General features: G+C 41.8%; 1 protein-coding gene across 1 annotated transcript; it reads right to left on the bottom strand.

The window, feature by feature from the left end:
• Positions 1-16,542: 16,542 nt before the first annotated feature.
• On the bottom strand, positions 16,543-22,754 carry LOC133894895 (ABC transporter B family member 19-like). The gene is made up of 11 exons (XM_062335078.1): positions 22,464-22,754; positions 22,284-22,338; positions 20,924-21,160; positions 20,666-20,868; positions 20,323-20,582; positions 19,904-20,217; positions 19,420-19,643; positions 18,765-19,117; positions 18,134-18,567; positions 17,587-18,023; positions 16,543-17,508 (listed from the first exon to the last, which is right to left on the bottom strand). Exons 1-11 carry the CDS (start codon positions 22,752-22,754, stop codon positions 16,543-16,545), a joined length of 3,774 nt encoding a protein of 1,257 aa, XP_062191062.1.
• Positions 22,755-23,313: the final 559 nt, after the last annotated feature.

The raw sequence follows: 23,313 nt of genomic DNA, 5'->3' as shown, positions 1-23,313 counted from the left end.
TAGCGGGAATGCGGTCGTCCATGGGGAGCCACCGAGACGAGGAAGTGAAAGTGCCTAGAGGGGGGGGGGGGTGAATAGGCTTTTCTGAAATTTAAAACTAAAAACAGTGGATTAAACTGCCGGATACTCCGGTGAAGTCCGGATACTCCGGTATGGTCCGGAGTATCCGGTCTAGTCCGGAGTCTCCGGCCTGACAGGAAAACTTAGAATAAATTTGCACTGAGGATCACAGCTAGATTCTATGAGATGCACTAGGTCAAGAAGATGTTACTGAGCTAGAACAACAAATAAAACTAGCAAGATTGATACTATAGCAATTTAAATGACAAATGATTAAATGTGCACGATCAAGTGAGTTTCACAAAATAGAACACGAGAATATATCCCGGAGTTCGGCCACCTCACAAAGAAGTGCCTACGTCTCCGTTGAGGAGCTCACAAAGAGCCGGGTCTTCTCCAACCCTATCCTCTTCTAGCGACCACAAAGATCAAGCTAGAAATTCTTACTCAATATGAAGGTGCTTACAAACTTCCCGAGGCACACCACAAGTTTTGGGTGCTCTTCGGGCAACTCCTTTCCTTTTAGAAACCCAAAGCTTCAAAGGAAATGATCGCAGAAAATTGCTCGATGAAGAACTCAATGCTCAAGTGGCTTGAACTCTCTCCAAAACCACACTCTCAAATTTTTGCAAATTTGGCTCTAGAGATGATTGGAGAGGCTTTGAATGCTCTTAAAGTGCTCAAGAGGTCTCAAGGAAACCAGCCACAGCAAGCTCTAAATGCTATGGAGAGAGGGGGCATTTATAGCACTCTCTCACAGACTAGCCGTTACTGTTTTTGTCAGAGCTTACCGGAGTATCCGGTGTACACCGGAGTCTCCGGTCCTAAATCCAAAAACGGCGTCAGAACGGTCACCGAACGTGTCAGAACTAGCCGTTACGGTTCTGTTTAATTGCCGGAGTCTCCGGTGAACACCGGAGTCTCCGGTCCTGACAGTCTTTCCAAAAAGATTAAGTCCGGAGACTAGCCGGACCCTCCGGCAACTTCAGGTACCGGAGTATCCGGTGAACACCGGAAACTCCGGTCTTTTCTATTAAATATCAAAAAGATTAAAAGCTAACCGAGAGCCTCTGCCGGAGTCTACCTCGGAGACTCCGACTGCAAATAAAACATTTTACCGGAGTATCCGGTGAACACCGGAGACTCCGGTCTTTTTCTTGGAAAGATTAACCCGAAGCCGAGACTCTCTGCCGGAGGCTAGCACGGAGACTCCGGCTGAGCGCTGAGTACCGGAGTATCCGGTGAACACCGGAGACTCCGGACTCAGAGAATTTTCAGAAAGAGTTTCGTGTGCGTGAGTGAATGTGTCTCTCAATTTGGTGATTCTAAAGGATCTCTTGAGCATTGAGACACTAATCAAGCAAAATAAATTCATCCATCTAGGAAAAAATCTATCCTAGACTCAATTGCAAAAGTAAAAAGAATTTAAGCCCTATTTAATATCCTTCGATGATTCTTCAATTGTTTCGACGGGCGACAAACGTTACTTGCCTTCACAACTAATGCTCATACCTGTTCAATACTTACAAAGCACGTTAGTTCTTTAATCGTTTTGTCATCAATAAGCCAAAACCCACTTAGGAGGCCTAGATGCACTTTCAATCTCCCCCTTTTTGGTGATTGATGACAACCCGATTAAAGGATACAAAAGGATATATGAAAAGGTTTTAAATTCTAGAAGATATGGTAAGCTCCCCCTAAATGTATGCATTGTTCTAAGCAAAGTTAAGCAACAATGCATTTATTTAGGAAGTGGAACACAAGAGCTCCCCCTATATCCTAGAATCCGTGGGAAGCAAAAGGTTATGAAAAGACATAGAGCACACAAAACTAATGAAAGAGCAACAATCATCATACTAACATAAAGGTCTTATGAAATTAAATAGCACAAGGTTCATCACAAACCAGAATCCAATTGTCCAACAGCGAAAGAGATTTAAAGGAGACCAAAACTAAAGAAACTAAGATAAAGGATAACTATCTCTCCCCCTTTGGCATCAAGCACCAAAAGGAGAGAGAAAGAGCCTACTCGCTGCTACCATCTTCCTCATCATCGTCTTCCTCGTCTTCACTTCCTGCGTTGCCGTCAGAGGAATCGTCTTGAGCTTGTTGTTGAGAACTTTCGGCTGCTGCTTGAGCTTCATCATACCATGCCCAAGGGTTCTCAACCTCAAAAGGTGCACTCTCCGCTTCATCTGACTCAATAGGAGAGCAAGGGGGTTGGAGATTCATGGATGTGTACATTTGTTTCTGACGATTCTCCATTTTCTTTAAGCGAGAAGCTTGATTCTTGATTTCAGTGGCATTGTGAGTGCAAATCTTGAAAATTGCTTTGAGAGCACTCTTGATGAAGGAAGACCCTCGAGGAGGAGCACGTCTCGAGGCAAACGGTCTTGAGCTAGGAGGAGCATGAGGAGGAGATGGAGAAGGAGATGGAGCTTGAATGTTCAAAGGCCTCATTCTGTATGGTTCATGCTTGATCTCCTTGACAAAAGTCTTTTTGGATATCCTTTCAATGATAAACATGAGATAAGGGGCATATCCACAACTTTTTATAGGCGACTTGGATGTAAAAACAATTTCCTCCCATAGAAAGTGAGCCACGCTGAACGGAGCATGATCATTTGACATGGCTGCAAGGAGATTTCTGGAGATACTTTGAACTGAAGTTGCATCCCCACTCTTGGGTGCCAAGGTGAGCCGGAATAGGGAATTCAAACATCGATAGAAAGGCCTCATCCCTGTGAGTTTCCCAAACTCAACTCGTCCATGATTTAGATACATGAACCCAATTTCTTCGAGTGTCAGTTGATTCTCATTGTGAATCTGATCCCTGGAAGTATCTCTGACATCTAGATGGAAGCAGTGAGCGAAGCCTCTGAAACTGATCCTGTATTTGACTCCCTCTGTCATCCAGTGCATAATGGGATTTTCACATCCCTCAAACCACACTGTGGCATAGAATTGTGCAATAACCTCCTCGCACCAATCATATCTGAAAGCCATGATATCTTTCACCCTTTTGCTCTCACAGGCTGCAATCACTTCAGTGAACACTGGGTTGTGCTTCCTGGCCATATAATCCCAGTCAATCCATTGCATGGGAGTAATAGGCTTCTTCTTGGCCAAAATTACCGTTTCATAAAAGTCTGCCTGAAAGTCATTCCAGAAACGATAATCGGCAACATTCTTCTCAAAATCATATGGGTTGTTTAACCTTTCACTAACAACCCTTGATACATTCTTCATGTAGTTTACTGTCCTTTTTGGAGCATCAACAACAGAAGCTGTTCTCCGAGGTCTGTGAAGCTTTAAGGGACCAATGACTTCATCAGCTTGTTCTTCTTCATTATCCTCGGATTCAGATGGGCTATCTTGTGCAACACCTTTGCCTCTTTCTTCAGTAGAAGGCATCGTTCCTCGACCTCTTCCTGCAGTTACTTTGGCTAGCCCCTTTCCCCTTGCAGACTCTCGGCCTCGCATAGCTTGAGATTTGGTTCGGCAGATGGTCACATCGTCCCTGTCACCACTTCCAGCAGCTATGCCTTCCTCGATGTGAATACCACCACTTGCGGCTATTTTGCGAACTCTTTCACCACTAGCATGGCCGCTTCCACTATCTTCTGATTGGGCAGGAGCAGTTGATTCTTGAGCGCGGGGATCACTTCTTTGTTTCTTCTTCCTCTCAAAAGTGCGACCTTTCTCAAAACGGTCTCCGGCCATTGCAAGAGCACCTAGAAGCAATGGAATGAATAAACAATTTGAGGAATAAAAGATTGGACAGGAAAAGCTGAACTTTCGGGCGGACACCGGAGTATCCGGTGTACACCGGAGACTCCGGTCTGCCCCGACAGAAGTCCTAACAGGCTAGGGTTTTGAAGATATGGCCAACTAGAGATGAAACAAGTTTGGGAATGGGTTCTATAGGGAACTAGAAACTATTCTACCAAAGGAAAACAACTCTAGACAAGAGCATTGAGAGATCGGGAAGATTGATGAAAACGGTACCTTTGAGCTCAAATCCTCCGGGGATTTTTGAGAAATAGAGATTTCCGGAGATTCCGACCTTGAATCCAAGAGAGAATCGTAGCAGGACTTGAAGATCCTTGAGTTCCTCTCAAAATCGCCGGAGAGAAGGTCGTTTGGAGAGAGGACAAGAGAATAGATGAGAAGAGGTAACTGTTCGGGCTGGGGAAATATATAGAATTCTGGAGACACCGGAGACTCCGGTGTAGACCGGAGACTCCGGTCCTGACACAAGTACCGGAGACTCCGGTGAACACCGGACTGTCCGGTAACTGGAAACAGAACGAAATAACGCTGAGTCTGTGAACAGTGTCAGGTCCGGATACTCCGGTGAACACCGGACATTCCGGGACCTGGAACTGTCACAGCAGATTTTAGAGCTGAATAACATTTAAAGGGATTTACTGGAAGGAAAAAAAGTTGGACAAGAGGATTAATTTGTCAAATGTGATCAGCCAATCAAGCATCATTACATAACTATGATCACAAGTTACAAATTATGACCGGAAGATCAAAAAATCCAAATAGTTTTGAGAAAAACACTCAAAATGCAGTTTTCGCAAACTCTTAACTAGAAAAGCTATAAATCTACAACAAGCAAGTGTATGCAACAGTTCAAGCCACGTTCCGAGAATCTAGGACATTTAATTCACTTCTCAACTCACAAAACCTTTGCTCATCAAGTGGTTTAGTGAGGATATCGGCTAATTGTTTTTCGGTTCTCACATGGCGAATGTCAATATCCCCTTTTGTTGCATGATCTCTCAAGAAATGATGTCTAATATCTATGTGCTTGGTTCTTGAGTGTTGTACGGGATTGTTAGCTATTTTGATGGCACTCTCATTATCACATAAAAGTGGAATTTTGGGAGTTTTGTGGCCATAGTCTCTTAGAGTTTGCTTCATCCATAGGAGTTGAGCACAACATGCTCCCGCGGCAACATATTCAGCTTCGGCAGTGGATAGAGCTACGGAGTTTTGTTTCTTGGATGACCATGACACTAAGAACCTACCCAAGAATTGGCAAGTACCCGAAGTACTCTTCCTATCCACCTTACAACCGGCATAATCGGAGTCCGAATAGCCGATAAGGTCAAAGGATGACCCTTTTGGATACCAAAGCCCAAGGTATGGAGTATGAACTAAATATCGAAGAATCCTCTTAACGGCCATCAAATGGCACTCTTTGGGAGCGGCTTGAAATCTTGCACACATGCACACACTAAGCATAATATCGGGCCTAGATGCACATAAATAAAGCAAAGATCCAATCATGGAACGATATACCTTTTGATCCACACTTTTGCCTTCTCCATTGAGGTCAAGATGTCCATTAGCTTGCATGGGCGTTTTGATTGGTTTGGCATTCTCCATGTCAAATTTCTTGAGCATATCTTTGATGTACTTGGTTTGGCAAATGAAGGTTCCTTCCTTGAGTTGCTTGATTTGAAAACCGAGAAAGAACTTCAATTCTCCCATCATGGACATCTCAAACCTTCTTGTCATGATCCTACTAAAGTCTTCACAAAATTGTTGATTAGTAGAACCAAATATAATGTCATCGACATATATTTGACAAACAAATAAATCATTATCAATATTCTTAGTAAAGAGAGTGGAGTCGGCTTTGCCTATTTCAAAGCCCTTTTTGACAAGAAAATCCCTAAGGCATTCATACCATGCTCTAGGGGCTTGTTTTAGCCCATAAAGCGCCTTATGGAGTTTAAAGACATACTCGGGATGTTTGGGATCTTCAAAGCCGGGCGGTTGCTCCACATATACCAATTCGGAGATTGGTCCATTTAGAAATGCACTCTTCACGTCCATTTGATATAACTTGAAATCATGGTGAGTAGCATAGGCTAATAAAATACGAATTGACTCTAGCCTAGCTACGGGAGCGTATGTCTCACCAAAATCCAAACCTTCGATTTGAGTGAATCCTTGAGCAACCAAACGAGCTTTGTTCCTTGTTACTATCCCATTTTCATCTTGTTTGTTGCGGAAGACCCATTTTGTCCCAATCACATTTTGTTTTGGCCTTTCCACCAAAGACCAAACTTCATTTCTTTTAAAGTTGTTCAATTCTTCTTGCATAGCCATTATCCAATCCGGATCTTCAAGCGCTTCTTCTACCTTCAAAGGTTCCAAAGAGGAAACAAAAGAGTAAAATTCACAAAAGTTTGCAATTCTTGAACGAGTAGTTACCCCCTTTTGTATGTCACCAAGGATGTTGTCCACGGGGTGATCTCTTTGGATACTTTGATGAACACGTGGATGTGGCACTTGAGATTGATGTTGGATGTCTTCCACTTCATTATTCAAGAAATTGTTCGGATCTTCATGGTCTTGATGTTGATCTTGTGATCTCTTGTCGTCTTGATCTTGGGTTGACATTGATGGTTCAACTTGCATTGAAGAAGATGGTTGATCCCTATCTATTTGAGCTTCTTGAGTCTTTTCTTGTTCTAGGGGCTTGATTTCGCCAATTGCCATCTTCTTGATTACTTCGCTTGGTATTTCTTCATCACCTAAGACATTTGTATCGACTTGCTCCACTTGAGAGCCATTAGATTCATCAAATGTTACGTCTCTCGCAATTTCAACACATCCGGTGGTTTTGTTGAAAATGCGGTAGGCGTAAGCATTTGAACCATAACCAAGCATAAACCCTTCATCTACTTTTGGAGCAAATTTAGAACTTCTAGATTTCTTGTTTAGAATAAAGCATTTGCTACCAAAGACTTTAAAATAGGAAACATTTGGCTTGTTACCGGTTAGAAGCTCGTATGAGGTTTTGTTCAACAACTTGTGTAAATATAACCGGTTGATGGCATGGCATGCGGTGTTGATTGCTTCCGCCCAAAATTGATCCGATACTTTGTATTCATCAAGCATTGTTCTTGCGGATTCAATTAGAGTCCTATTCTTCCTTTCGACCACTCCATTTTGTTGAGGGGAGTATGGAGCCGAGAACTCATGCTTGATTCCTTCTTCATCAAGAAACTCTTCAACTTGTATGTTCTTGAATTCGCTTCCATTGTCGCTTCTAACTCTCTTGATCTTTACTTCGAATTCATTTTGTGCTCTTCTCACAAACTTCTTGAGAATGGCTTGAGTTTCGCTTTTATCATGCAAGAAGAATACCCAAGTGAAACGTGAAAAATCATCAACAATAACTAAGCCATATTTGTTACCTCCGATGCTTATATAAGTGATTGGCCCAAATAAGTCCATGTGAAGAAGTTCCAATGGTCTTGAAGTGATCATCACATTTTTCAAGGGATGAGATGCTCCAACTTGCTTTCCCGCTTGGCATGCACTACAAACTCTATTTTTCTCAAAGGTCACATTTGTTAGTCCTAGAATGTGTTCACCCCTTTGAAGTTTGGACAAATTCCTCATGCCAACATGAGCAAGTCGGCGATGCCAAAGCCAACCCATGCTAGACTTAGCCATCAAGCAAGTTTTAGGCATCACTCCATCCGTTGAAAAATCAACAAGATAGAGTTTACCCTTCAACTTGCCCGTGAAGACTATAGAGGCGTCCTCCCTTCTAGAGACGACCACACCCTCATTTGTAAAAAGACAATTGTAACCAATTTCACATAATTGAGATACGGATAATAAGTTGTAATTGAGTGATTTTACTAGCAAGACATTTGAAATGGAAGTATCATTTGAGATAGCAATTTTACCTAGTCCCATTACCTCTCCTTTTCCATTATCACCAAAAATGATGTTTTCATGAGGTCCTCCATTTTCTTCAAAGGAGAAGAACATACTCTTTTCTCCGGTCATATGATTGGTACAACCGCTATCAATGACCCAACTTGATCCGCCGGAGGAGTATGCCTACAAAACAAAGTTATGCCTTTATTTTAGGTACCCAAATTTGTTTGGGTCCTTTAGCGTTAGTCACAAGCACTTTTGGCACCCACACATTCCTTTTTACAATTCTATCTCTTGTGCGGTGACCAACATAGAGAGCAACCACTTTACCATGGTGGTCTCTCTTTAGCATGTATGAAGCATAAAAAGAACATTGGGGGGCATAAGCCTTCGGTTGCCTTGTTTGAGTAGGTTGATCAACTTGTTTGCCTCCTTTGACAAACTTGAGGCATTCCACTCCATTCAATACCACACGATCATTTGGCTTGCTTGTATATTGGTCAAAACCAAGACCTCTCTTTTGCTTATTGTCTTTGGCTTGGATAGTCTTGTAAAGTGCATCCTTTGACTTATAAGTTTTGATGCACCCATATTTGACCAAAGCATTTAGCCTCTCATTTTCCTTTTGTAATGCTTGCAAGGATTCAATATTAGTTGTACAAGCATTTATTTCAAGGTTAGAACAACGAGAACATCCATTGCTAGTAGATGCATTAGATAGTAAAATTGCTTCACTAGAGTTAGAAGAGCCTTTCTTAAGAATATCAATTTGTGTTTCAAGAGTTCTATAATTTTCATCTAAACAAGATAATTTCTCTAGAAGCACGAAATTGTTACTCTTAAGATCGGCAATTGAAGAATTGGCTAAATCACAATCTTTAGACAATTTCTCAACTTTTTCTTTCTCTTTAGCAAAGAGCTCCTCGAGTTCAAGGTTTCTCTCCTTTTCAAGGATGAGCAAGTCTTCTTGCCTCTCAAGGGTCTCTTCATGACTATCTATTGTATCCATTAGCTCCTTTATTTTAGCCATGACATTTTTATTCAAACCTTTGAACAAATTGTCACAATCACTATCATACTCACTATCACTATCTAGGAGCTTGGATTGAGATTTTACCTTGCGGTTCTTGGCCATGAAGCATTTTGGGGAGTCTCCATCATCGTCATCATCATCATCATCACTCATTAAGAGTGATTTTCTTGGTGTAAGCTCATGAATAGCAATGGTGGCGACTCCTTCATTATCGGAGTCCGAGTCGGAGTTGGAATCCCACTCTTCTCCAATATGTGCTTGACCCGAATATTTCTTCTTGTACATCTTGTTCTTGTCTTTCTTGTATGACTTGACTTTATTGTCTTCTTTGTCCTTTCCCTTCTTCTTGTTTGGACAATCGGCTATAAAGTGACCAATTTCGCCACATTCATAGCATGCCCTTCTTGATGTTCTTTTCTTGGGCATGTCTCTCTTGTACTTTGAATAGCCTCCTTTTCTCATGAATTTCTTGAACCTCTTCACAAAGAATGCCATTTCTTCATCTTCGGAGCTTTCATCATCACTTGTGCTTGATTCTTGAACTTGCTTGCTCTTGCTTGCCTTGAGTGCAATTTCTTTATGCCTTGAGGTTGAGCTTTGTCTAGCATGAATCTTCACTTCATTTGCTTCTTCTTCCATAAGCTCATGAGCAAGAATCCTTCCAAGCACATCACTTGGTGTGAGTCTCTTGTAATCTCTTCTCTCGTGGAGGAGCGTCACCAAAGTGGGATTTCTAGGAGCGAATGCCCTAAGAAGTCTCTTGACCACTTTGTGATCATCAATGTCCTCGCTTCCAAGTCCTCTTAGCTTGTTCACAAGCACCATCATCCGATCATACATTGCTTGAGGAGTTTCATGATCCTCCATCACAAATCTTCCTAGCTTTCCCTCAAGCAATTCTATTTTAGATTCTCTCACACTTGTAGTCCCTTCATGAGCAACTTGAAGTGTGTCCCAAATTTGCTTAGCTTCCTCAAGTCCATCTACTTTGTTGAATTCCTCCGGACTCAAGGCACTAAGCAACACACTTGTAGCTTGAGCATTGCGATGCATATTTTGTTCTTCACTTGAGGTGAGCTCTTGGTCTTCCTCCGGCAGCTCAAAACCTGTGCAAACAATCTTCCAAATACTTGGATGAAGAGAAATTAAGTGCATTTTCATTTTATGCCTCCAAGCGGCATAATGTGTACCATCGAAGAATGGTGCACGTCCGGAAGGCACGGAAATGTAATTGCTAGAAGAATTCAAACGATCATAATTGAAAGGAACTTCACTTCCCTTTCCTTTACCATTACCATCATCACTTCTTGATGGATCATCTTTCGGACCCCTCGGACTTCCGGATGTCGACATGATAATTCCCTCCAAGCGGTGAAGCCTTGTAGGAGGTTAGGCTCTGATACCAATTGAAAGTGCCTAGAGGGGGGGGGTGAATAGGCTTTTCTGAAATTTAAAACTAAAAACAGTGGATTAAACTGCCGGATACTCCGGTGAAGTCCGGATACTCCGGTATGGTCCGGAGTATCCGGTCTAGTCCGGAGTCTCCGGCCTGACAGGAAAACTTAGAATAAATTTGCACTGAGGATCACAGCTAGATTCTATGAGATGCACTAGGTCAAGAAGATGTTACTGAGCTAGAACAACAAATAAAACTAGCAAGATTGATACTATAGCAATTTAAATGACAAATGATTAAATGTGCACGATCAAGTGAGTTTCACAAAATAGAACACGAGAATATATCCCGGAGTTCGGCCACCTCACAAAGAAGTGCCTACGTCTCCGTTGAGGAGCTCACAAAGAGCCGGGTCTTCTCCAACCCTATCCTCTTCTAGCGACCACAAAGATCAAGCTAGAAATTCTTACTCAATATGAAGGTGCTTACAAACTTCCCGAGGCACACCACAAGTTTTGGGTGCTCTTCGGGCAACTCCTTTCCTTTTAGAAACCCAAAGCTTCAAAGGAAATGATCGCAAAAAATTGCTCGATGAAGAACTCAATGCTCAAGTGGCTTGAACTCTCTCCAAAACCACACTCTCAAATTTTTGCAAATTTGGCTCTAGAGATGATTGGAGAGGCTTTGAATGCTCTTAAAGTGCTCAAGAGGTCTCAAGGAAACCAGCCACAGCAAGCTCTAAATGCTATGGAGAGAGGGGGCATTTATAGCACTCTCTCACAGACTAGCCGTTACTGTTTTTGTCAGAGCTTACCGGAGTATCCGGTGTACACCGGAGTCTCCGGTCCTAAATCCAAAAACGGCGTCAGAACGGTCACCGAACGTGTCAGAACTAGCCGTTACGGTTCTGTTTAATTGCCGGAGTCTCCGGTGAACACCGGAGTCTCCGGTCCTGACAGTCTTTCCAAAAAGATTAAGTCCGGAGACTAGCCGGACCCTCCGGCAACTTCAGGTACCGGAGTATCCGGTGAACACCGGAGACTCCGGTCTTTTCTATTAAATATCAAAAAGATTAAAAGCTAACCGAGAGCCTCTGCCGGAGTCTACCTCGGAGACTCCGACTGCAAATAAAACATTTTACCGGAGTATCCGGTGAACACCGGAGACTCCGGTCTTTTTCTTGGAAAGATTAACCCGAAGCCGAGACTCTCTGCCGGAGGCTAGCACGGAGACTCCGGCTGAGCGCTGAGTACCGGAGTATCCGGTGAACACCGGAGACTCCGGACTCAGAGAATTTTCAGAAAGAGTTTCGTGTGCGTGAGTGAATGTGTCTCTCAATTTGGTGATTCTAAAGGATCTCTTGAGCATTGAGACACTAATCAAGCAAAATAAATTCATCCATCTAGGAAAAAATCTATCCTAGACTCAATTGCAAAAGTAAAAAGAATTTAAGCCCTATTTAATACCCTTCGATGATTCTTCAATTGTTTCGACGGGCGACAAACGTTACTTGCCTTCACAACTAATGCTCATACCTGTTCAATACTTACAAAGCACGTTAGTTCTTTAATCGTTTTGTCATCAATAAGCCAAAACCCACTTAGGAGGCCTAGATGCACTTTCAGGAAGGAGGGCGGGGAGCGATGGGGTGGCGGCAGCGGGTGTGAGGACCCATCTAAATTATATTCGAATTAATGATTAGAGTGATCATTTAATAAGATGAGAGCTAGCACACACTCGTCTCTCGACACACCATGTGCTAACTCATATCTCATCACAACAATCGTAATCAACAATGATTAACCCGAATCAATCCTAATAGTCTTGATATGTGCATATGGATAATTCTCAGAAGAGCTATTATCCAACACATATCTCTACCAACATGTAAATCACAACATCACGATTAAACAAGGGTTCAAATGATTATAAGTTGATATATTAAATAAATAACAAGGTATTACCTAGCGTAAATATACATAACTCGCATCAGAATAAACATCTAAAAGAAAAATGAATACCGGTGGCACTATTTTCCTACAAGAAAACTGACTAGGGTTAGTAGTAGTATAGTGACTATTAGTCACCACACCGCTCTCTGTGGGGTACAAGTAGTCGGCATATAACTTCACCTGCAAAATAATCAACAAAGCATGGTGAGTACGATAGTACTCGCAAGACTTACACATATGGGTATATATGTCCCTGACTCTATGAATATTGCATTTGGATGAATTAGCAAGGACTAGGCCACAAGGTTAAATTGAATTATGCAAAAGGCAATTGAACTTACAACTTAATTATGTAGGCACCTACATATCCTAACTCTTGGGCTATCCTAGCCTAACCATAAGAATATAACCATAACTGACATATAAACATACTCTCCTCGACATAAACCTTCACTAACAACTTTCTAACACACCACATACGACCACCATCGAAACTCTACGACTGATACGAATGGACATAAGCATGCTCATGACTGAGAGTGCGGCAATTCAAATTGATTTTACACCATACATGGAGTACATATTTTCCCACACAGCACGAGACCACCCTCCATACAACCTGTGGGTTGCAAGCTATGAGTCGCATGACAACTGTTTACGTACCCACTCCGAACCTTTGTTTCCATGCCTGAGTATGAGGAGGCCACCTATGTCTACTTCCAGAGCAACCTCAGGTGCCTCTACAAGCCCTCTCGCTCACACATGGACGCATGAGTCAAATGAACGTGACGACTTATGATACTTGGCTCATCCTTACCTTACTTGGATATATGGTAGTATGGAAATGTGCTTTAGCCAACGACACCAACTATCGGAGTTCAAAATATGTAAGCGGTCTATGTCATCCGGATTCCTCTCCCGACTTACCCCTAGCACCGTCCACATCTCATCTTATTCTCACCAACTCTTCATCCCAACATAATTATCATCGTGAAAGTAATTAAGCCTATAGCTTGCGAGCAATGTAACATTCCACCGCTCAACTTCTACCGTGACCCATGTATTGCTAAGCATTTTGGATAAATTTTAAGTTAAACATTAATATGGTTATCCCCAGGTTATAAGGATTGGGATCAACAGTAACAAGATAGGGATAAATGTAATAAAATATGTTCTACCTGATTCCCAACATCGACTAGCTAAACATGAATATACGACACACCTATTTGGGAATCGACTATTCATGTGGGCCCAGGTTATTGTTCAGTGGGCCCCATCTGTGGGTCCCCCCTATGAACAATACCATTTCGTAATTTCCTGATTTAATTTCTGATTAAATCTTCCGGGAGCGATAACTTCTCCGTTCTGATTCCGATTTCGGCGATTCTTTTGCTGAAATTCATCTAAAATCAAGATCTACTCATCTATTACATTTTGATATCTATTAGGGCTCATTTAAATTTCCATTTGGTGTTATTTGATTCTTCTCTAATATAGCCGTTATTGATCGTAGTCGCAATTGCAGAGCAACTAGAGTTCTGCGAGTGATGCGCGGGAAGTGTGAGGAGCGAGAAGGATCCTGACCACAACCAAGAACTCAAAGAGAATTTCAAAGAAGGAAAGTCCTATTCCTTGATCATATTGAACCTTTGTTTTCAAATAATCTACATGATCAACTTAAAACTGAACTTATATCGCATGTGCTATATATTGCGCTTTTACAAATTGCTTGTAATAGTTAAATCCTATAAACACTTGCCATGCTATAAATGTTATCATTCAAAATATATATCATCCTAGGACTACCTGTTGTTATCTATATTAATGACAGACGACGTCTTGATGTCTAGCATGCTTAGGATTGAATACGTGTCCTCGGAGACGTCACTTTTAAAACACTTCTCCTTGGAGATAAGACTTATTATTATCAATGATAACTCATATACCATGGATCCTTGATGGTTGTGAATTTTATGATGGTTTGGAAATCATTGATGTCGTGTGGGATATGGATGGAGATGTTTAAAAATAGGTGAAAACTGCTTTGGCAGGGGCAGGTAGAGTAATACTCTGGACGAGGATGCTCTTGGGGGCTTGAGTTACCTTTGTGGGATTCATTGCTAGAAGATACTTGTCCTAGTCGTTTAAGGACCGAGTCATTTCGTAGCCATGCCTTAGCAACCTCCGTGCAATCATACGTTCTGAATGGGTAGGACTTGACTTCTCCTTCATCGGACTGAGTTGGGCATCATACTAGTAAGCTGGGAGCAGCGAGCAGTCAAGTGGTCATCTATTCCTTTGTTTGGAAGTTGCTAATACCGGTCTAGGCTTAAAAATGAGACTGGCCTTCAGTACATGTACTTTGGCATTTGGGGATAAATCTCATAGAAAAGCCCAGCAGGAAAGGTGATTGGAGTGTCTCGGTATGATTCGCTCCTCTATTTGCAACAGTTGGAGGCTGATCATATCGCGTGGGTAAAGTTGTACAACCTCTACATAGTGTAAATCTATTCGAAGAGCCATGTCCACGGTCATGGACATGCGAAGGCAGAACCTTTTTGACTAGACTCTGGTGCGTGTGTCTTGATGAGTGAGTGTGTGGACTAGATGTCCGTGTGATGAGGTTGCTGGCTGAATTCGTCAAGATCTGTGTGGTACTAGAGGTACACCATATGTGATGAAAGGTACTGCGGAGTGAGGTGTAGCCCCTCCCAGGACCGAGAAAATCCCAGATATAGCTTGTTACTTAGTTTTGAACTATTTAAATTGTTTTAAAGTCAATCATAGATGATACAATCGAATATTTACATAGACTACTTTACGCTTAAAACTAAACTGTAAAGCTTTATCCTTGAATCACCCCTTTATACATCTATCAAACACCTTGAAGTAGTATATGGCTTGCTGAGTACCTTCCGTACTCATTCTTGCTGTCATTCAGATGAGGAAACCGATGTTGACTTCGCCGGAGGTGAAGGCAAGGATGAAGAATAGTCTTAGAAGTCGCGCACGCACCCTAAGCTGCTTGTGCCTTATGTTTTTGCTTTCCGCTGTTTTCTCGGCCAGGTTTGTAATATTCGGTATGGTTTGTTAACCTTTGTACTCTGTAACCTTAATAATTATGTTTGAAATTTGACTGTAGTACTACAACTATTATATTGTGTGTATCAGCTACTTAATCCAGTGACTGATACTGGAGGCACAGAAGAACTCGGGTTTGGGGTCTTATACTCTAGAGGGGAGGGTCTTGACGGAGGATCATCCTGACCAGCACTTGTGGTCACCTTCAGCTTCAGGCACGTTCTCGACTCGATCAGCTTATTGCTGGTTCTTCACGGGCGCCATTGATTTTGAGCCATGCAAGAGGATTTGGAAAACCTGGGCACCGATGCATGCCAAGTGCTTTATCTAGTTGGCCACTCTCAACAGATGTTGGACGGCCGATCGTCTTGCTCGTCGTGTCCTCCAACATCCTCCATGTTGTCCACTATACGACCAGACAGATGAAACGATTCATCACCTGCTCACTGTGTGTGTCTTCGCTAGAGAAGTGTGGTTCAAGGCGTTCCAACGCGTCGCCTTGCAGATCTTGGCACCACATGGGCTCGAGTGCGCCTTCCAGGATTGGTGGTAGAACATGCAGCGCCGTGCTCCCAAGGTTGTTCATAAGGGACTAAATTCTTTGGTGATCGTGGTGGCTTGGTCCATTTGGAAGATTCGTAATCCCTGCGTCTTTGATGGCATTTGGCCTAGGGTGACGGTGCTTCTACAAGAAATTTTCAAAGAGGCCCACCTGTGGGGGGCGGCGGGAGCAAAGGGGTTGCGTTCGCTGCTAGAGTGAGAGTTTTGTTTGTGTACATTCCCTTAGTTCGTGGCACGCATGTATCCAAAAACTAACCCAGCCATTGGCACGATTTTGTATTCAGACAACTCTTTTACTTAATATAATGGCATGCAACTCTATTCTATTTTCTAGCAGAGCTGCAGAGGTATGCAAGCTAAGAAGTAAAAGTAGAGATCCTTGGAAAATTGGTGATTATATTCTGAAGGAAATCAAGAACATAGATTTAAGAGTTGGGCTGTGAAAAATTGCAGTAATATGATGTGACTGTAATATACTAGCAAACTACAAAATTGCTTTTTAGCAAGAAAAAAAAAGTGTATGTCTGTATGCTATATGTAGCTAACAGTTGTTCACATATGATGGCATTCATCCTCAAGCAACTTATTCCTCACCAGCCAAACTGCAGACGACGTTTTTTCATATCTTTAGGGCATCAAATGCTTGCCAATGGCGCATTGGCCACATTTCAGTAGGATTCGTCCTTACCATCTTCCTTCAAAAAATTGACACTAAATTTGCCTTTATTTTTGTGCCACGGTCCTAGCTGAAGATCATGATATTAGTCATGCATTCCTTTGCTTTGCATATGGTACAGTCTCGAGTAAGCACCATTGCTTGATGAGATTAATGTTTCATGGCTTCCCATCTCGACCACCTTACCTTCATCCATCACGACAATCAAATCTGCGCTGGTGACTGTGGACAGTCTATGTGCAATTGTGATACTTGTGATCTTGCTTGAAAGCTCACCTTTGTTTTTCCATTCTTTTGCGCCCAGGGAACTCATTACTACCCTCTCAGATTCACCATCTAGAGCACTTGTTGCCTCATCCAGTAGCAGAATGGCGGGCCTCTTCAGTATAGTTCTTGCAATCGCAATCCTCTGCTTCTGGCCTCCAGAAAGTTGGCTTCCTTTATCCCCAACCAGAGTGTCATACCCGTTTGACAGGCCACTGATGAACTCATGGATGTTTGCCTCCATTGCAGCCTCGATCATTTCCGATTCTGATGCACCTTCGTTTCCATAGTTGATGTTCTCTCTTATAGACAAGTTGAACAAGATTGGCTCTTGCTGAACTAGTCCGATCTGCTTTCTCAGGTACCTCAGATTGTAGTCTCTGATGTCCTTACTGTCAACAAGTACTTGTCCTTCGCAAGGGTCATAGAATCTTAGCAGAAGAGCCAACACTGTGGATTTCCCTGAACCACTTGGGCCGACCAATGCGGCCCTTTGTCCTGGTTCAATAGCTAGATTGAAGCCATTTAGTACGATCATTTCTGGCCTTGAGGGATAGCTGAAACTGACTTCTTGAAACTCAACCTTACCTGCAAATCTGTCTTGAGAGTGCACCTTTGGCTCATCTGGCACAATCTGTGTTTCTCTGTCGAGCATGTCAAGTGCAGGATCCAATACTGCGATGGCTGACAAGACCATAGGGATCAAGGACCATAACTCTGTAATGGAAGGTATTGTCATTGCAAATGCCTGGTATGATCGTACACAATCTTTGAATGTTGCTAGGTTCTTGTCAAGCAGCATAATGGTGAAACTCAATGCGACGGCATGTGTTGTATTCCACAAGCAGAGGGCAATCCCTTGCACTGCGCCATACTTTATGCTCTCTATCCTGCTGGTCCGCATTGGTTCTTGCAGTGATAAATCTGCTCTCTTTAGTATTTCCTCTTCCTGAACAAAAGATGCCACGGTGCGAATGTTGCTAACAGCCTCCGAGGTAAGGGCGATTAGCTTCCGGTGAGACGTAGAGAAGTCAGTGGCAAAACCTTTTGCTGACCTGACTTGTACAAGGCCAGCAATGAAGTGGCATGGCATCAAAGCCCATGCAACTAGACTCATCCTCCAGCTCACTACTGTGCTCAACCCTGTGGCTATCAAGATTGAAGAGATACATTGAACAATGATAGACATTCGATCAGATATGATGGTTTTAATCATGGAGGTGTCACCGATGATGCTCGAGGTTAGAAAGCCGACGCTGTTCTTGGGTTGTTCAAACCAACCCATTTCATTCCGAAGAACGACTGCGTTCATTGAAGAGAAATGCTGTTACATTCTAAGCAACAACAGACTAATATACTTCTTTGTGAAATGCAATTGTGAGAGATACAAACTTTATGTTGGAGTGACAAACCTGAAAAGAGGGCCTCCCTTAGGTTATTCATTGCCCTTTCACCAACCAGGCCATATATATAGTGCTGGAAGATGTTACTGAAACATGTCAGCAACCCGATGAGAAACAAAGTTACCGAGTACTTGCTGACTATTCTCATTGCGTCAGGTTCAAGGTATGCCATGCCGACTGTCATGATGTAGAAAGCAAATATAGGCCTTGAGATCCCAGAGACCGCTGCTGCTGTGGAGCCTATCAAAACCTTCCCCGGTACCAGTTTAAAAGTCCCAAGGAATATTCTGTAGAAAGCAGATGTTCTCTTTCTGATCGCTTGCTTTGGTTGCTCTAAGGTCAGTTCTAGTTTTTTCTCTTGTTCACTTGTAGTGAAATATGCTTTGTTGTATGCTCCATCTTCTGCTTCCTCTTCTTTTTCTTGTTTGACCTGACCAGTAAATCTGTTTCACCAATCAAAATAAACGAGTGAGTAAACTGTATTCCAGTTCCATGTAAATCAAGTTAGATATAGTTGATTTAGTTGCAGGAAAACATATTCTCAGCGTTACATTCTTGCATTTTCAGTACAGTTCCATGATGGATCCAACAAGTGAACATTCTACGATGTGAAAAAAGGTGGGCAGTCGATTGCATTTACCTTGTGTCGCTCTTGCCAGAATCCTTGTCTAGATTTTGCATACTGCAAACACTTGAGTAGAATGCACTTGTATCCAGCAACTCTTTGTGTGTTCCAGATTGAGCTACTCTTCCATTCTCTACAATAACAATCTTGTCTGCATTTATGATTGTTGACATTCTGTGGGCAATCAAGATAACTGTCCTCCCTTGCATAGCTCTGTCAAGAGCTTCCTGAACTATCCTCTCTGATTCAGAATCAAGTGCACTTGTCGCTTCGTCAAGAAGAAGAATTGGTGGATCTTTTAGAATGGCCCTTGCAATTGCTATTCTTTGCTTCTGCCCCCCTGATAACTGTACACCTCTTTCTCCTACCTGAAGTGGTTGCATCACGGCAGAAATGATTACTATTTTCAAATTTTGCTATCTAACTAATTTTTCTTGAAAATTAGCCCTTTTAAAGAGCATATGCAACATATTGCTGCTTCCATACTTAGTTTCTTGGTACTGAACTTTCTACTTGACAACTAAAAGCAGTATATCTGGCCAAACCTCCCTTTTCACAGGCTATCTATATCCTGTCTTCAAAATTACATAGTTCGATTCACAACCATAGGAAAAAGAAAAGAGACTTGTAAGGCCTTCACTAGTCTTGCTTAAAGAACATAAAGTCTTACCTCGGTTGAGTATTGGTTTGGAAGTTTGGATATAAAAGAGTGCACATTAGCTGTTTTTGCTGCTTCAATTATCTCTTCATCAGTTGCATCCATTTTGCCAATTCTCAAATTATCCATGACAGTACCAGAAAAGAGTGATGGTTCTTGAGAGACTGAACCTATATTTCTCCGCAGGGACTTCAGATCAAGATCTTTAATATTTTGACCGTCAATAAGAATTGCACCTGCATTTTACACCATCTTACTCACGCAAACTTATTTGAAAAAGACTATCGGAAGCAATATCTGAATCTTATATTCTATGCATCAGTTTCCCTTCCGTTGTTTTGTTTTTGTTTTATTTTTGAAGATTGGATTCTGTTTGACATGCCAACATCTCGTTTATATGTTTGTGTAGAACTTAATGCCGAAGTATGCATGCAAAATTGTAATATCTGCCAACAATTGTTTCTGCAAAGATAGAGATATTCCCTACAACCTTTACCTGATATAGGATCATAGAACCTTTGAACTAGAGAAATCACTGTGCTCTTCCCACATCCACTGCTCCCCACCAGAGCTACAACTTTGCCTGCCTGTATAGCCAGCGAGAAGCCTTGGAGAACAAGCTTGTCATCACGGGATGGATACGTGAAATGTACCTCTTGTATTTCTATATCTCCAGTTACCTTTTCTAAGATTTTTCCGTTTGATTCGTAACTTATCGCTGGATTTCTTTTGATAACCTTAAATACTTCTTCCCCAGCAGCTTCTGCTTGGCTGAAGGCCTGAAGATCTGGTGCTGCATTTGATAAATATCTGAATCACAGACAACTTTATATAATTAATTTTTTTTTGAAGATTCTAATTGAGGATAATCATGCCAATATGCTAGATTGCTAGAAAGAAATTTCTCGGTATTACATTGCACCAGAGAGGACATTAATGACAGCAGCAATTGTTTCACCCGCTTTCGCTTTTCTTCTAGTTACAGCAGCTGCTCCAACCCAGATTACCAATGAATATGAACAGAAAGTTGCAATCTGTAACATTCCCAAACCTAGACCTTTTACCATCGCCTCTTTCTTGCTTAGCGTATATTGGTTATCCATGCATTTGATGAAGGATTTGATTGCCGATTTTTCTCCAACGAATGAGAAGACAGTCTTGATATGCGAAAGAGTCTGTGAACGAATGTATCATATGGTTACAAATTCAATGTAGTAAACCTACTTAGTTGTAACATTGCATTCATTTGCGCTGGTACCTGTTCGACAACAGTGGTTGCTTCAGAGACGAAAGATATTCTTGTCATGGACATGCCAATCATCGTTTTCGCATATGTTGCTCCAACCACGAGGAGCATTGGAACAACTAGCAGAGAGAGCATGCCAACCTCCCAGCAGCATGCGAAGGCAACAATGATAGCGACTAAGAATGTAGAGAAGTTTGACAGAAAGTGACCCATCTGAGGAAAGAAAGTAAGCCATGCAATTCTTAAGATTTGTTATCATCAAGCAAATTTTTAGTGCTTCTGTTCGGATTAGTGAATCTTGTAGTAAATATTCTAAAAGTAAAATCGATACCTTTTCACCAATTGCATCTTGTATGACACTCATGTGGTTGGTTGCTCCAGCTATGATGTTTGCAGTGGTTAAGTCAGTGTCGAAAGCTCCAACATCTTGACTGAGCACTGATCTCAGATATGCCATCCGCATGCGTGCCATTTGCCTCTGGCTTGTATACATCCAACATGCAATTTCTGCAGCAGGATCAATGTGAATTTGTGGCAAATGATTAGACAGTTCATTGGAATGTGACTAATTCTATTCATATAACTTCGCTTCCCATACATGGTGTGGTATTCTCTTTGCTGCACGTGTGGACAAGTCGTTACATAGGGAATGGTGTTACTGAGGAATTCCTCTTTTTTACCACCATAAGCTTCCCTTTTTCTGCGCACTTATTTCTGTTGTGATGTGCTGCTAGCCTGCTACTGTATTCAAACTTCAGAGTCATATTTTTTGGCCAGTTATCTTTAGGTGGCCAATAGATGATGTCTGTTTAAATACTACGTGATTGACTAAAACACGATCAAATTGTAGCCAGGTTGAACCATTGTATTTGCAACTTCACTGATAGTTCAAAGTAACTCACCTGCTCCAGCACTCCGGCTTACACTCAAACTAAACTCACTTGGTACCAGCTATAGCTGTTATAAACTCATTTTTTTTTGAAAGAAATACAGGAGGAGAAGCTTCTCCTGCGCAAGGTGAGAAAACCTGCGTCGAGCAGGGCTCTAACGCAGGCGGCCTAGGTGTAACAACACAGCTCTAGCCATCTGCGCTACCTGCAGTTCTCTATAGCTGTTATAAACTTGCTGAAACTATCGTTCTCATGCAAATAATGTGCATTAACCAGGCAAAAAGGTTGTTTAAGCTAGTTTAGGTTCTACCTAGTTTGACTGAAACTTGCATGTTGTGCATCTTTATCTTTGAGTAATTTTGCTCTCCTAGAATGTTTTTAATGCAAAAGTGATGTCAGGTTTTATATATTCCATTGTTCTTCACATATTCTCAAAGCAATCGTTATTCTATATAGATATTCAATTTTAGTGTGCTAACATGTTGATGACTTGTTGGTTCAAAAAACATGCTGATGACTTCAGCTCAAAAAAAACATGATGACTTCAATAATTCTGTTGTTCTTCTTATAGACTCATACTTGTCAATTAGATTAGTTCATTTGATTTTCGGACTGGCATAGATTCCTTCAGATCTTCACTATGCTTTACACAAGCCACAAGCAACGTCCTGCTTGAGTGCTTTCCTTTGTTTACGCTGTCAACAATATAGCAACATTAGAACTTAGAAGACTTAACTCACCAATCATTCCACCAGGAAGGGTAACAATTGCCAAGAACCACATATACGGAATTAACTGCAGACAGGAACAATGAAAATAGACACTGTTAATGAAATGACAATACAATCAAACAAAAACATTCAACAGAACCGAATGGCAGTTAATATTGCAGCTTGAAAACAAATCAGATCAAAGGTAACCTTAGAGAGTTCATGGACTATGGCCTCCTTATTGCCTATGTTGCTCCCGATCACGTCGAGAGTTTTCCCGAGTATGTAATACGACATTGAAGGCGCCATGCCATGCACGAAGGAACCCATGGTCCCCGACACCATGAGCAGCCAATCTAGTGCATCAGCGTAGCAAAGCAGGCCAAAGAACGGAAACGGCTTGTCCTCAACCTCTGTTTCCGGTGATGTGCTTTTCTTCTCATCCGCAATGTTGGGTTCAGATGATTCATTTGGGTGAGCCTTTTCTTCGATGAGTGGCATTGCTCTTGCTGAGCCTTGTGCTATTTTGCATAAGAGTAGCAATCATACTGAGCTTCAAATTACTAGTGTGCTGTTATATACACACTGACAACCATATAGCCACAAAATTGCAGGACACGCTGTCGGTACTATCAAGATTTGACAAAACATTACTCCAGCCTGGAATAAAATAGCTTTGGTTTATCTATTGCTCGGTCTTAGAGGCTGCCATTTTTATCCATATCTCCTTTGCCTACATGATGCACCATGTCAAACCTGCTTATTCAGGCTTAGAAGTAAACTATTTTATGGTTGTTGTATGCAACTTTAGTTATGCAGTAAAAGTCACATCGTCGAGAAACACAAAGCATGGATCTTTTGTTGTTGTAACCAAATTGTAGGACACGAGGCTACATTGTTTTCATCTGCATACTACATTACTTTATGCCAGTTACAAGCCTATTCCAGATAGCCATGCCACTTTTGCCATTGGAATCAGATCTTACTCTTCATATTCCTAAGTCCTTCCAAACTCCAAATAAATACACTGTCTATCTTCCTTGTATATATACATGTTGCT

This window comes from Phragmites australis, chromosome 16, assembly GCF_958298935.1.
Source record: "Phragmites australis chromosome 16, lpPhrAust1.1, whole genome shotgun sequence".
In the NCBI taxonomy this organism is placed as follows: domain Eukaryota; kingdom Viridiplantae; phylum Streptophyta; class Magnoliopsida; order Poales; family Poaceae; genus Phragmites; species Phragmites australis.
The sequence above is the reverse complement of the archived record's forward strand: the minus strand, read 5'-3'. Positions and strand labels throughout refer to the sequence as shown.

Excerpts from the sequence above, each read along its gene's own strand:
- LOC133894895 (XM_062335078.1), bottom strand. The coding sequence starts at position 22,754 with ATGCCACTCATCGAAGAAAAGGCTCACCCAAATGAATCATCTGAACCC. Across the intron at positions 18,568-18,764 it reads TCTGGCAAGAGCGACACAAG|ATTTACTGGTCAGGTCAAAC; the intron begins GTAAATGCAATC and ends TTGGTGAAACAG. Across the intron at positions 17,509-17,586 it reads AGAGCATAAAGTATGGCGCA|AACCTAGCAACATTCAAAGA; the intron begins GTGCAAGGGATT and ends CTGCTTGACAAG.